Genomic DNA, 15,268 nt, shown 5'->3' with positions numbered 1-15,268 from the left:
ACATGGCGTTCGGTGTGACCTCACAATGCCCGCCGCACCTGACTGGCCCCGGGTATGGAGGCGGGCGGGGCTTCGGGGGCGTTCTCGCTGGTCATTGGACCGGCCGCGTTGCCCGACCAAGGAGAGGCACTCCGTGTGTGCTGGTGGCAGAACAATTGACGCCCCGCGTCAGCCCCATCCAGCGCCCCGCGAGCCCCAGTGCCGCGTGTCGGATGGTGAGTGTGCACGCCCCCTCCCCCCGCGCCGAGCAGGACTGGCCTGGTAAATCCGCCCCCACCTGCCCCGGCCATCAGAGTGCGCCGGGAACCCTTCCCCAGGCCTGGGGGAGACAAGCTGCCAACCCCCGGGCCTGGGCACCGTGGCACAGCCCGTCCCGACCCAAAGCGGCGAGCCTGGCCGCCCTGTGTGAAGATGAGGTGGGATCCCAGCCCTGCTGCAGCAGCCAGTGCTGGGCCCTCTGGGCAAAGCTGCGATGGAGGGGGAAGGTGCAGGGCGAGTTCCAAACAAGCTGGCACGCGGGTGGTGTTCGCTCTAAGCACTGGCTCTATTGTTTTTAAAGCTGTTACCATCAAATCGTGGACATCCTGCCAAGGGGTTAATATAGGAGCCTCTTCAACTCTGGTCAGACAGGCTGCTAGATTCTGGCCTCGTGCAGGGGATTCTGGGTCTTAGAGGTTGATCATTCAAGGAGTGGGTCTGGTGCTGCTTTTTTTTTTTTTTTTTTAAGTTATAAGGAGACCCCCGATTAGCGAGTATCCTGTATTTGCTTGCATATGTCCTAGGGTGGCTCATCCCCATGTGACTACTAATCCATACACACTTCCCTTGACCTGGGGTCTTTGGTAAGCACCTATCTGAATCAGTCCTGTTGTTTCTCTGAGCTACACCGAGAGAAAGTGTCAGAGAGGCTAAGACACTTGAGCTCACCTTGAAGAGCTGCTGCTCAGCCCCTAGAAAACTAGTCTGTTCAGGTTTTCCACCTATTTCACTTTTTTTTTTGTTATGTTATGGGGCATTATTGATTTTGGCTAGATTGCAGGATGCTAAAATAAACTTACCCAAGTTTAATTCCAGTAGGACAGGTAAAAATTCCTTTTTTCGGGGTGACATAGTGATGTCACTCTTTTGTCTAGTAGAGATAAAATACCAAACATGGCTAATCTGCAGTTTGAATTTTGGGTGTGGTAACATGCAGGGAACACACACAGTGCCACTTAGAATGGGTAAATGTGCTCTCCTAATTAATTTACCCTGTTCTGGTGTCTGACTGTCAGTTAGCATACACAGCAATTATGTGGGCAAGAAAAGAATGCAAATGGAATATTTGCACTGAAGAATTGTGCAATGTTAAAATTTGAAATGTGCGGAAAGAACAATAAGTAGTGTCCATTTGATCAATTGGATGTATGGAAATTTTGAAAGACAGTAGGTTTGGGCCTCTGCTGTATAACAATTTATCCTTCCTTTTCAATTAGAGAGTCTCCCTGTGAGTCCCTCTATTACTTAAATGTGATATCTTAGGGGTTTTTAAATATTAAAAATCTGGAGCAGCCATGTTAATGGAAAGAAAAGTGAGAGAGATTTGCTGGAATAATGGGTTCCTAAGCCAACCTGGTATGGACAAGTCACGTTAAAAATAAAATTCCAACCCAAAATAGAATCTAAAAAATGTTACTTTAGTGGCATTCCTACTGACAGAAAGTTAGGGCAGGGCCTGAAATGTCTAATTTCTTACTACAGGTAAGAAACTTTTCCTACTAAGTGCAAAATTAAACTTCCATTGTAATAAACTTTTTATTTACTTTTCTCGCCCATAAAGTTTGAACTTTTAAATACTGTCTTCATGTGAACCCAGGCAGAGTCAAGAATCAGGACTGAAAGCAGGCTGAAGCCTCTTGTGTTCAGAGATGCAGTGGAAGTTGCTATTCATGTTGCAGAATTGTACTCCAGATTCTAAGCTTTAAATAAAAAAAAAAAAAAAAAGGAGGAGGTGGAAGGAATGCAATTCTCCATTGGAATATGTCCCCTTTATACTACTTGGGGAATACACCCTGCATAGCTGGCTCCTACATAGCCAGCCCCCTTTCCTCTCTCTGACTGCCAGTGACTTAGGGGTGTATTAGAGCTAGGTGCTATACTCGCCATTTTCTGGTTTCTGTGGCCCAGGGTGCCAATTAAAGAGTACAAGTTACAGCAGCTCAGAGGCTGCTGTAATTTAACCAGGGGCAAGCTCCAAATAATCCCAGAATAAGCACTCCCATTTCTGTGCTGAACGAGTATTGAGGTACCCTTCAGTCATGCTCAAAGTTGAAGCCTATAGTGCTAGCCATTATGGTTGTGAAGATAGATTTCTCTTAACGTTTTCAAGGTTAAATTAATGCCGTGTTCTCTGCAGACAGACTGAAGCTGTAGTCAAGAAATATAAACATCCTCAGTCATCTAAGTGGTATGTTACTACTGCCACTGAAAGATGACAGTTTGTGTAAACAGTGTTAATTATTTAATTGCTGATTATTCTGGCAGAAACATCTAGCTAAAGTGTTTATCCACTTTCTCTTTGGGGTGGTTCCTGATACTCTGAGCAAAAGGATTCTGAGTGCTGGCCAGAACTGAGCCAACATCTTTGTTCTACTATTGCTGAGTATTTTTTGGTTTGATTTTTAGAAATGGGTCTTTACCAACTTTTGTCTTTCATTCATTTATTGAAGGCATCTAACTACAGAAAAGCTGGCTTGGGTGCTGCCCAGCGGAAGAAAAGTGGATCAAAACCAGAACTAACTGAAGAACAAAAGCAGGAGATCAGAGAAGCTTTTGATTTGTTTGATACTGATGGATCTGGAAGCATTGATGTAAAAGAACTGAAGGTTGTAACTTTTTCTTTATGTTTATTTTCAAAGTTGTAGCTCTTGACCTGCTCTATTCACCAGTGTCCAAACTCAGTTGTAGACTGGCATTGTCAGTCACAAATAATATATGAAATGGCTTGTTTTCTGAGAATTAAATTTTACAAATGTAAACCAATGCTTGGGTGCCCAACAGGGCCAGATTAATTCTCCTGTGGGCCTGGGACTATTAGATTTTGTGGGGCCCCTGTATACAAGTCTTTTTCCTAATTTAAAACAAAATTATCACAATTATGGCATCAAGGCTATTAATGCTATACTAAACTTGCCTTTTAATTAACATAAAGGCATTCCGTGGTTACATTTCAGTCTTAAAACATGCAGAATAGAGGTAGTTAATTCAAAATAGCCTACTTCTTACCTTAGAACAGCTGTTATATTCGTTTCTTTCTGGGAGGGAGTTTGGGTACAAGAGGGAGCTCCAGGCTGGGGCAGAATGTTGGGGTGCAGGAGAGGTTGAGGGGTGCAGGCTCTGGGAGAGAGTTTGGTGCAGGAGGGGATTCTGACCTGGGCAGGGGGTTGGGTGCAGGCTCCGGCCGGGAGGCGCTTACCACAGGCGGCTCCCGGCTGACGGGGCAACAGGGCTCAGGCAGGCTGCCTGTCTGCATGCTGTGGCACCAAGCCACTCCTGGAAGTGGCCGGCTGCTGTCACGTCTCTGTGCTCCCTGGGGGGAGGGGGACAGCGTGTCTCCATGGGCTGCCCGCAAGTGCCGCCCCCGCAGCTCCCATTGGCTAGTTCCTGGCCAATGGGAGCTGCAGGGACAGTGCTGGGGCAGCAGGGAGAGGTGCTTCTAACTTGCCCCACAGGGGCTGCAGAGATATGCCAGCAGCTGTCCACTTCCGGGAGCAGCGTGGGGCCATGGCATGCAGACAGCTTGCCTGAGCCCTGCTGCGCCGCTGGACTTTTAGTGGCCCAGAGATCGCGATCGACTGGCAGAGGCTCCAGGATCAATCAGTTGATTGCTATCGACAGGTTTGTGACCACTGAATTGTATACAATTATGGATTTATTTTTGGGGGACCCCTCCCTTCACCCGAAGTCCTAGGCTGCAGCCCCTAAAGCTCCTGCATTAATCCGGCCCTGGTGCCCAACTGGAGAAATCGCAGGCTGGATTTTCAGATGTGTTGAGTTACTCCCAGCTCCGGTTGACTTCAGTGACTTTAAACACTAATCCTTGTCAGCACAGTCTGGCTGGTCTAATTAATATATTGATAATATGTAAAAGAGTTAATTTTAGAACAAATGGAGGAACTTAGCTGCTAAGATAACAGAAATTTGCAATATGTTTCTTACATAAAATAATTCAATATGTCACATGCATTCATAATTTCTAGCGCTGTTCAGGAACTGGATTTTTCAATTTGGGAGGAGTTTCATGACTCTGAAACTGTTCCATTCTGAAATGGAAAGAAAAAAAATAGCAATTTTCCTTGATCAGAAATACAGAAAACAAATTTTTGGTTGATCGAAACATACCCCAAATCCACTCTAATCTAAGTATTTTTGAAACTGAATTTAATCTTTCTAAATTAAATTTGCTTCAGGCACCTAGCATGCTGCTGATGCTATATAAATTTTTTGAGTAGCAGCAAGCATAGTTCAAGGTGTTGAAAGACTGCAGGTACAAAATTTAATTTTAAAAATACCTTCTGTTAACCCCATCTATGACAGTCTAAATCAGTGATTATCAAACTTTTGTACTGGTGACCTCTTTCACATAGCAAGCCTCTGAGTACAACCCCCTTATAAATTAAAAACACTTTTTAATATATTTAACACTATTATAAATGCTGGAGGCAAAGCCGAGTTTGGGATGGAGGCTGACAGCTCACAACCCCCTGAGGGGTCCCGACCCCAAGTTTGAGAACCCCTGGTCTAAATGACATGTTTGTAAAGTTATGTTTTGTATTTTGTTTATGGCCCATAAAAGGCAGGGATTTTGTTTTCTGACTGTCATACTGACTGATTTTAAAGGACCTTAAATACCTAATAGTTGTTACATTTCTAGGTTTGGGGTTTTTTTCTCTTTAAATAAATATCAAAAGTCCCTAGAGCTAGGAATGGGGATTCCTTTTAACTGTTTATATATCAATAAGTAGAATAGTTAAGTTTTATAATTTACTTGAGGCCTGTTCCTCCTTACCTTAACATTAGTGGGAGTTTTGCTGTACAGTTCAATAGGAGTAGGATCAGTGGGAACAGGAGACCTGCAGAGACTTGAAGTCCCAGTTCAACAATTCAATTCATCTGTAAAATAAATGACATATTGATTTTTAAGGTAAGAAATTTATGTTGTTTTTGTTAGAGCGGTAAGTCACAAAAAACTACTCCACTCCAAAGGAAAAATGCCATTACCATGTAATGCTACCATTAATAATTAAAAGGATGACAAATGTAGATAAGAATTGAGATTTATATGCTTTAAGTTATAGTTGCAGTTTGAGGAAAAGAACTGAAACACTGCTTAATGCAAATGGTATAGGTATAATTCTAGTGGCATCTTGTTGTATATGTTAACTGAATTGCTCTTTGTTGCAGGTAGCAATGCGTGCTCTAGGCTTTGAGCCAAAGAAAGAAGAAGTTAAAAAAATGATAGCAGATATCGACAAAGAAGGAAGTGGCACCATTGATTTTGAAGACTTTTTGGCCATGATGACCCAAAAAATGGTAATCATCTACTTCGTCTGAAAAATCAAATGCAATAAATGAATGAGGACATTTAGACAATGGGTTTTTATTTTTTCTTGATTTTCATTTTAGAATGAGAAAGATTCAAAAGAAGAAATCTTGAAAGCCTTCAGATTATTTGATGATGATGGGACAGGAAAGATTTCTTTCAAAAATTTAAAGAGAGTTGCCAAGGAGCTAGGAGAGAATTTAACAGATGAAGAATTGCAGGTAAATTCTGACTTTAGTAATCATTTCCCAACAAACTTTGGGACAATTCTTTAGCTCTGTCAGGCAAAATTGTCAGGCTATTCTGAAAGAAAGACAGGAGGCAATAGACATGTTTTAATTAGGCCACAACTTTATTCACCTAAAATATCTGAGACTACCCAGCAATAAATCACACAGTGCAGGTCATCATTATTTTCTTAATTCGCCCTTCTCCATCTCAAAATAGAAACCCAAAAGGATACAATCAGAAGGAAACACAGGCAGCAATTGTTAATGATTCCTACCCCATTGCTTGGTCTTCACCACCTAGTTATATTATTCCCGTATTCAAAACCTGAGCCCATGCGGAACTACACCTGCCAAGCGTTCCCACTCAGGGAAGCCTGCAGTTTCTGTAACAATTATTAGCCTGCAACAGTTGTGTAAAGCTTTTCTATGGAGGTCAACAGCATGTTTACCCTACAAGTTCCAGGCAACGCCCCCCCCCCCCATAGACGATCCCCACCCCCTTAGCTCTGTGGCTAAATCTGTTGCCCCACTTATTTCAGTAACTCCTGCCCTAGAGGAGAGTGGGGCTTGGTGGTCACTCCCCCATCACTGATCCCAGTGAGAGGGCTTGTCTGGAACTATGCGGTATAAATATCCCCCACCCTATCCCCAGTCACCTGGCTGGACCAGATTGGAGGAGACGGCCCTTCCATTCCCTGTTCCTCCTTGCTCCTCTGCCTTCAGTTGCAGAGGTAGCTCTTATAGGGGTAACAACCACTTTGGTTCTGGCCAACCGGACAAAAGACCCACTGAATTCAGTAGGAATTTAGCGTACATGAAGCATATGGCATTAGACCCAAAACGTGTTCCAAATGTAGATGCATAATTAAATATTTCATGGTGTAAACTTGTTTGCTTTTTATATTTTTTCATATACTTCAAAGTAGGACTGTCGATTAATCGCAGTTAACTCACACGATTAACTCAATCACTATTAAAAAATTAATCATGATCAATCGCAGTTTTAATCACACTGTTAATAGAATACCAATTGAAATTTATTAAATATTTTGGATATTTTTCTACATTTTCAAATATATTGATTTCAGTTACAGCACAGAATACAAAGTATACACTGCTCAGTTTTCATTATTATTTTTTATTACAAATATTTGCACTATAAAAAAGATAAACAAAAGAAATAGTATTTTTTCAGTTCACCTCATACAAGTATTGTAGTGCAATCTCTTTATCATGAAAATGCAACTTACAAATGTAGATTTTTGTTTGTTATATAACTGCACTCAAACTGATCAATGCAAACCTTTAGAGCCTACAAAGTCCACTCAGTCCTACTTCTTGTTCAGCCAATCGCTAAAGACAAACAAGTTTGTTTACATTTACGTGAGATAATGCTGCCCACTTCTTATTTACAATGTCACCAGAAAGTGAAAACAAGGCATTCACATGAGACTTTTATAGCCGGCATTGTAAGGTATTTACGTTCCAGATATGCCTAACATTCATATGCCCCTTCATGCTGTGGCCACCATTCCAGAGGACATGGTTCCACGCTGATGACGCTCACTTAAAAAAAAATGCGTTAATTAAATTTGTGACCAAACTCTTTGAGGGAGAATTGTATGTCTCCGGCTCTGTTTTACCCACATTCTGCAATATATTTCATGTTATAGTAGTCTCACCTGACTCAGCACGTTGTTCATTTTAAGAACACTTTCGCTGCAGATTTGACAAAACGCAAAGCAGGTATCAGTGTGAGATTTCTAAACATAGCTACAGCACTCAACCCAAGGTTTAAGAATCTGAAGTGCCTTCCAAAATCTGAGAGGGATGAGGTGTGGAGCATGCTTTCAGAAGTCTTAAAAGAGCAACACTCCAATGCAGAAACTACAGAACCTGAACCACCAAAAAAGAAAATCAACCTTCTGCTGGTGGCATCTGACTCAGATTATGGAAATGAACACGTCGGTCCGCATTGCTTGGATTGTTATCGAGCAGAACCTGTCATCAACACGGACGCATGTCCTCTGGATGGTGGATGAAGCATGAAGGGACAGATGAATCTTTAGCACGTCTGGTATGTAAATATCTTGGGATGCCAGCTGCAACAGTGTCATGCGAACTCCTGTTCTCACTTTCAGGTGACATTGTGAACAAGAAGCAGGCAGCATTATCTCCTGCAAATGTAAACAAACTTGTTTGTCTGAGTGATTGGCTGAACAAGAAGTAGGACTGAGTGGACTTGTCGGCTCTAAAGTTTTACACCGATTTGTTTTTTAATGCAATTATTTTTTGCACATAATTCTACATTTGTAAATTCAACTTTCATGATAGAGATTGCACTACAGTACTCGTATGAGGTGAATTGAAAAATACTGTCTTTTGTTTTTTACAATGCAAATATTTGTAATAAAAATAAATATAAAGTGAGCGCTGTACACTTTGTATTCTGTGTTGTAATTGAAATCAATATATTTGAAAATGTGGAAAACATCCAAAATATTTAAATAAATGTTATTCTATTGTTTAATAGCATGATTAATTTTTTTTTAAATCACTTGAGAGCCCTACTTTAAAGTAAATAAAAGGTCTTGTGTTGAGTCTGCTTGTTAGTCTTAAAAATGTTCTTTACAGGAAATGATTGATGAAGCTGATCGAGATGGAGATGGAGAAGTAAATGAGCAAGAATTTTTGAGAATCATGAAGAAGACAAGCCTATATTAATGTTTGCTATTGCCTTTTCTTAGGGTTGTTTTAAAAGGTGACCTGGAAAAGACTTTAAAAAATATTAGCTTGCACCCTTTTTTTGATGCTTCATAATATATAAAGAAGGCCTATAAGGGGATGTATTTTTCTTCCGTTTCTTTTTTGGATAGCGTTTATTTTATTTTTTATGATAAAAATGCAAGGCCTATATAGCTTGGAAGACTGTGGGTGACAGAAGAACTAGTGAAATGAGACATCCCAGGAGTGAAAGCTGAGAAGGAGAGTTAGTCAAACTAATACTCAGTTTTTTGTTTTTGTTTTTAAATGTAAGTAAGTTCAGTGACTAACACTTTAGAGAAAGGACATTGTTGGAAACAAAACCCATTCCCCTTCATTTAAGATGTGAGAGCCCATAATACACATTTTCTCCAGCAAACCTAGGGATGAGCAGAGTTGACTTTCTTGATATTTCTAATGCATTAAAAATTAAATTAAATTACAGGCTGAGTTTATACTTCCGAAAGAAACAAAGGCACAAGACCAATATTTTTGTTCTTGTAAGCCTTTCAGGTTTGGTGGCTACCATGTTTATTTCTATTAAGGAATCTAAAATCTGTTGCATATCCATCTTTGTTTCTTTACGAAACACCGTTCCTGTGGCCAGTTGCGTTGGGACCCTGTGGCAGGTATGTGAGTAGCAGATAGCAAGGCATTTGGGATAACAGAAGTTGTACTGTACATGGCTCTCTCTAGATGTTGTTTCATTTCACAATCGAATGATTGTCTGAAATCTGGCTTATCTGAACTTGATTTTTCTCATTTTGTTTAGATTATCAAAGTTGTACTATTTTTTATTTTTTTTTTTATATATATATATATAAAAAAAAATCATTGTCTTCTCCCAGGTACTGATGTCTGAAGCATTACTGAGTTTCTACTATTCTTTTAAGTACGTGGAGTGAAATTCACCTGTAGGCAACACTGAAGGCCAGGCTGTGTGCACTAGAGTAAATTTACAACTTTCATACAATCTGATCACACCTTGATAGTAGAGAAATAATTTTATACTACACAGATGTCAAGCACTAGCAAATTAAGAGATTCTATGCATATGGGAGCTGCTTTTTAATTTTTATTTTATAGGAGTACTCATTTTTTTTGAGAATGTTCAGGTATTGCCAATTTCAGCCTAACTGGCTTCTCAACATTTCCTTTCTGCACACAAGCATATGGCAGCGAGGCATAACATGTCATCTAAGGACATAATCCAGAGGGAATTATCCCTGATTCACTGTCAAACAACCAAATGAAAAGTTGTAAGGTGGCCATAAAACCTAAACAGTATCTCTCGATTACAGCTCCTAAATGGAGCTCAGAAGAGGGGAGTGTTAAACTTGCAGTTGCTTTTCAGCTGCAAGGCCCCAGCAGGGGAGAGCTAGTCCCAACTAAGGAAGTGGGGAGAGTTAGTTTATGTGAACTCTTGATTTGCAGATGCAGAGCTGATATGTTTTGTTAGAATCTTTCTAGCTTCGGGCTCTGTACTGATCTTCCGCTATATAAGCTAAGCCACACTTAGCTTATATAGAGGTGGGCTCAAATCCATGGATGGCCCTCTGTATTGAATAGAGCCCATATGAACTAGAACATTTATTTTCCCTAATCAATGTTTAACTTTTTCTACTGCAGTAGATGTGACCTATGGTACTGTAAACTTTTTCAAAATACATGTTTCAACTTTGTATAAAGTGAAATAAAACAAATTTGCAAGTATACTACTTGTGGAGTTGAGTTCAGGAAATTGAATGTACTATCTAAATATCACTTTGTTTGATCTGTGCGTACAGCAATTCTGGACAAACTTTTTAGTTCTGTATTTTATAAGACTTTCCAAAAGAGAAATGCATAGCCTCTAAATGTTCTGTCAAATAAAACTTTTTTTCCCTGGCATGCTGATTAAAAGTTTCTTACACTAAGCAATTCTATTCAGAAAAGGGAAATTTCAGCCTCTAGAAGACTGGGGGAATCCCAGAACTTGTTAGAGTGACTGTACAGTTTTTGAATGCTGCAACAGGAAAAGGGTAATGACTCTTGTTTACCTGTGATGCATTTAGTTTCTTCCTACCCTAATCACATTACTCACAGTTAAACATAGATTGATTCTGAAGCTAGGAAAAACATACATAAATTTACCTATTCATGCTGAAACCTTGTAGCTTGGCCAAAGGGACGAGCTTGTTAATTAACCTCTTCAATCTGAAGTTTTGCACAGTTTTTTGAATTGGAGTAGATCTTACTTCTAGTGAATTTTAACAATCATAGACATGTCGGGCTGGAAGGGACCTCAAGAAATCATCAAATCCAAGCTCCTGCGTTGTGGCAGGACCAAGTAAACCTACAGCCTCCCTAACAGGTGTTCATCCAACCTGTTCTTAGAAACCTCCAATTATGGGGATTCCACAACCACCTTGGAGGCCTAGTCCAGAACTTACAATTAGAAAGTTTTCCCCAATTTCTAACCTAAATCACTCTTGCTGCAGTAGGACATGGAGAACAATTGATTGCTGGCCTCTTTATAGTAGCCCTTAACATATCTGCAGACTATTATGGCCCAGTCTTCTTTTCTCAAAGCCAAATATGTCCAGTTTTTTTAACCTTTCCTCATAGATCAGGTTTTCTAAAACTTTTGTCATTTTTGTTGCTCTCTTCTGGACTCTCCAATTTGTCCCCATCTTTCCTTAAATGTGGAGCCTAGAATTGGACACAGTACTCCAGCTGAGGCCTCACCAGTGCTGAGTAGAGCAGGACAATTACCTCCCATGTCTTACATACGACATTCCTGTTTATACACCCCAGAATGACATTAGCCTTTTTTGCAGCTGCATCACATTGACTCATATTCAATTTGTGATCTACCATAACCCCAGATCCTTTTCAGCAGTACCACCACTTGTTCCCCATTTTGTAGTTTTGAATTTGATTTTTCCTTCCTAAGTGAAGTACTTTGCACTTGTTTTTATTGAATTTCATCTTGTTGAATTCAGACCAATTCTCCAGTTTGTCAAAGTCATTTTGAACTCTAATCCTATCCTCCAAAGTATTTGCAACCCCTCCCAGCTTAGTGTCATCTGCAGATTTTATAAGTATACTTCACTGCATTATCCAAGTTATTAACAAAAATATTCAATACTACCAGATCCAGAACAGATCCCTGCAGAGCCCCAGTTCATACACCCTCCCAGTCTGACAGCAAACCATTGAGAACTACTCTGAGTATGGACTATTATTTTCTAGTTACTTACACATAGATTGTCCAGTAGTTTTCCAGATATCAAAGTTAGACTGACTGGTTTTTAATTCCCCAGATCCTCTTTGTTCCTCTTTTTGAAAATAAGTTCTGTTTGCCCTTCTCCAATCTTCTGGAACCTCACCCATCCTCTAGGAGTTCTCAGCCATAACTGCTAATAGTTCCAGAATTGGTTCAGTTAGTTCTTTAAGTACCCTAGGATGAATTTCATCAGGCCCTGCTGACTTGAATACATTTAACTTATCTAAATATTCTTTAACCTGTTTTTTCCCTATTTTGGCTTGTGTTCCCCCTTGTTGTTAATATTAATTGTGTTGAGTGTGGTCACCATTAGCCTTTTTAATGAAGACTGAAGCAAAATAGGCAATAAACACATGATTTTTCTTGATTTCATCAGTTATCTCCTTCCCCGCCAAGTAGAGAACCTACACTTTCCTTCATATTTCTCTTGCTCCTAATACATTTATTGCCTTTTATGTACCTTGCTAGCGGTAACTCATTTTGTGCCTTAGCCTTTCTGATTTTGTTCCTATATGCTTTTGCTATTCCTTTGTACCCTTTCTTAGCAATTTGTACATGGTTCCACTTTTTGATTTTCAGGTCATTAAAGAGCACCTACTGGAACCATATTGGCCTCTCACTACTATTCCTTTCTTTCCTTTGCATCAGGACAGATTGCAGTTGTGCCTTTAATATTGTCTATTTGAGAAATTGCCCGCTTTCCTGAACTCCTTTTTCCTTTGGATTTTCTTCCCATGGGACCTTGCCTACCAGTTCTCCGAGTTTGTTAAAGTCTCCTTTTTTGAAGTTAATTGTCATTCTTCTTCTGCTTTCACTCCTTTTTCTTAGGAATTACTAAATCTATCATTTCATGATCACTTTTGCTCAAATTGTCTTCAGCCTTCAGAATCACTACTAATTTCTCTTGGTTAGTCAGAATCAAATCTAAAATGACAGGCTCCCTGGTTACATCTTCCAATTTCTGGAAGAAATAAGTTGTTTCCAGTACATTCCAAAAACTTACTGAAAATTTTGTATTTTGCCATATTACTTTTCCAACAGGTGTCTGGGCAGTTGAAATCCCCCATTACTTATCATAAGGGACCAGGGCCTAGGTGATCTGGCCTAGCAGTCACAGCTGGGCTGGTGTCCACAAGTCACAAGGCTGCAGTCAATAAGCAGGGATCAGAGTAATCACTAAAAACAGGATCAATAGGCAGGAGTCAGAGTTAGGCTAGGGTCAGAGATCAGAGGTAATTACCAGGCTGGAATCAGGAGGCAAGAGCGAGGGTCACAGGCAGCTGAAATGGGAGATTGGAGATCAGAAAGCAAGGTGAGGTCTGGAGTCACAGCAAGCCAAAAATCTGCATGATTGCCTAGACAACTTCTTGGAGATCCTCCAGGGTTAAATATTGAGCATGGGCCAATAAGAAGGCTGCAGGGTGCTGTCTCTCTGGACCCTTTGGGCAGCAGTTTCTGTGCCTAATTGCCACAGTGCTCCCTGGAGGGGACTCTGTATGACATCACAATGGCAACATAGGTCAGCTGTCTCGTACTCTGCGGACCTGGGTTCTAGGCCTACAGTTGTGTACAACTACCGCTCTCATGTTTTGGAGATTTCTGTTATTTTGTTCTAGAAATGCCTTATCCACTTCCCTATCCTGATTTGGTGGGCTCTAGTACACCCCTATGATGATGTCACCCCTGGTTTTTGCCCCTTTTATCGTTAACTAGAGCCTCTTAGCTCGTCTGCTTCCCATGTCCTTCTGGATCTCAGAACAAGTGTATATATTCTTGATGTATAATGCAACACCTCCTCCCTTTTTAACCCTGCCTGTCCTTTCAGAACCTGCAATACCTCCCTATACCAACATTCTAGTCATGACACACATTCTGTACTCCTGAGGGCATTCTGCACCAAAAAATTAAAAATTCAGTGCATACTATTTTAAAATTCTGCAAAATATTGCAGGTTTCATTTGTCAATAAATAAATGCAGAGGCTCCAGCATGGCGGGGGGAGCACAGGCCACTGGCTGCATGAAGATGCGAGATCACCCTACAGTGCTTCCCCCAACCCTAGCCCCAAGATACAGACTCAGCTGTGAGGCTGCACCTGACCCTGATGCAGCACAAGGCCTGGGCCTGCCCCAGAAACACCTGGGGGCCCTGCCCCTCTGCACCAGGCACACCAGGTGTGGGGCAGGCAGGATCCATGTGTGGAGGGGATCAGTGTGGGAGGATCCAGGTGTGGGGGTGAGAGGATTCTGTGTGGGATAATCAGGGTGAAGGCAGCTCAGTGGGGGGGGTCTAGGTGTGGGGGGGATCTGGCTGCACAGAGGCTCATGGGGGAGGGGGTTCCAGGTGCAGGGGCTTCCAGGTAAAGGTGGTTGGGGCTCAGGGGAAGGGTCTGGATATGGGGGCTCTTAGCAGGGGTGTCTGGGTGCTGGGGGAGTGAGGCTTGGTGGGGTGGGGGTCTGGGGGTCAGTGGCATGAGGGTCTGGATGTGGGGGCATCAAGGTGGGGGTTGGAGTGCAGGGAGCTCAGTAGGGGGTGGTCTGGGTGCAGGGTGGGGGGGGGCTGGAGGCAGGGGGTCTTGTTGCAGGGGGGGCTCCAGATGCGGGGGTTGAGGTTCAGTGGGGTGGGGTTTGGGTATGGAGGATTAGGGGGGGTTCTGGATGTACCAAGTGAGACTTGGCGGGGATATCTGGGTATGGGAGGTCTTGATGCATGGGGGTTGTGTGGATGGGGGGGAGCAGCTCCCTGTACAGTGACCCCTCCCCCCACAGCTGAGGAGAGGCAGGAAGCAGGGGAGGATGCTGAGCTTTCTGCAGCTGGGGGAGGTTTCTGGGGGTGGGTCTGACACAGCCCCAGCAACTCCTTGCAGGGGAAGAGTATTATTGACAATTAGAGTGTGATCTTAAAAACTTGGAATAAATTGACTGGACACTTGCAATTAAAATATTTAAATAGCTTTTTTGTGTGTGTATGTGTATGTGTAAACTAACTCTATCCCTCAATCTTCCCAGTGAAACCACATTACATAATGATATTTGAAACATGAGTACAATTCACTGGCTACGCCCAGGCAGCCTCACTGTTGAATTCATGTACAGGAAATGTCAATAAGTAGATTTTGACATTGGCTCATGCAACCAGCAGGGTTTAAGGGCAGAAATAGTAACATGTTTAAGAAACTGCCGCCATCTCATATTTAGACACAATTCTCCATCACTGAAACTGATGGGAAAATGGAAAAAACTGGTCAAATATATTTTCTTCAATCCCTGTCTTGAATGAAATTGTTCCATGATTAAAGCAAAGATGATGGGGTAATGTATTATTAGTATACAATCGCCTAATCAACTACTGCTGCACTCAATCTTCGCAGACGTACTGGAGTGATATATTGCTTATAGACTGTGCATTGCTGACATTCTCCCCCTCT

The 15,268-nt window shown here is 41.7% G+C and overlaps 1 protein-coding gene across 1 annotated transcript; it reads left to right on the top strand.

Moving 5' to 3' along the window:
• Positions 1 to 2: 2 nt before the first annotated feature.
• Positions 3 to 9,363, top strand: LOC112115754 (caltractin). The gene is made up of 5 exons (XM_024212936.2): positions 3 to 215; positions 2,709 to 2,864; positions 5,443 to 5,571; positions 5,665 to 5,802; positions 8,446 to 9,363. The coding sequence occupies exons 1-5, from the start codon at positions 3 to 5 to the stop codon at positions 8,533 to 8,535; spliced, it is 726 nt and encodes a 241-aa protein (XP_024068704.1). The 3' UTR covers positions 8,536 to 9,363.
• Positions 9,364 to 15,268: the final 5,905 nt, after the last annotated feature.

The sequence above is a fragment of the Terrapene carolina genome, unplaced genomic scaffold (genome assembly GCF_002925995.2).
Source record: "Terrapene carolina triunguis isolate 2854851 unplaced genomic scaffold, T_m_triunguis-2.0 Scaffold66, whole genome shotgun sequence".
Lineage (NCBI taxonomy): Eukaryota > Metazoa > Chordata > Testudines > Emydidae > Terrapene > Terrapene triunguis.
Note: the sequence above shows the minus strand (reverse complement) of the source record. Positions and strands in the feature narration are given on the sequence as shown.

Coding starts and splice junctions, on each gene's coding strand:
- LOC112115754 (XM_024212936.2), top strand. CDS start 3: ATGGCGTTCGGTGTGACCTCACAATGCCCGCCGCACCTGACTGGCCCC. Junction 5,572..5,664: donor CCATGATGACCCAAAAAATG/GTAATCATCTAC, acceptor TTTTCATTTTAG/AATGAGAAAGATTCAAAAGA. Junction 5,803..8,445: donor TAACAGATGAAGAATTGCAG/GTAAATTCTGAC, acceptor TGTTCTTTACAG/GAAATGATTGATGAAGCTGA.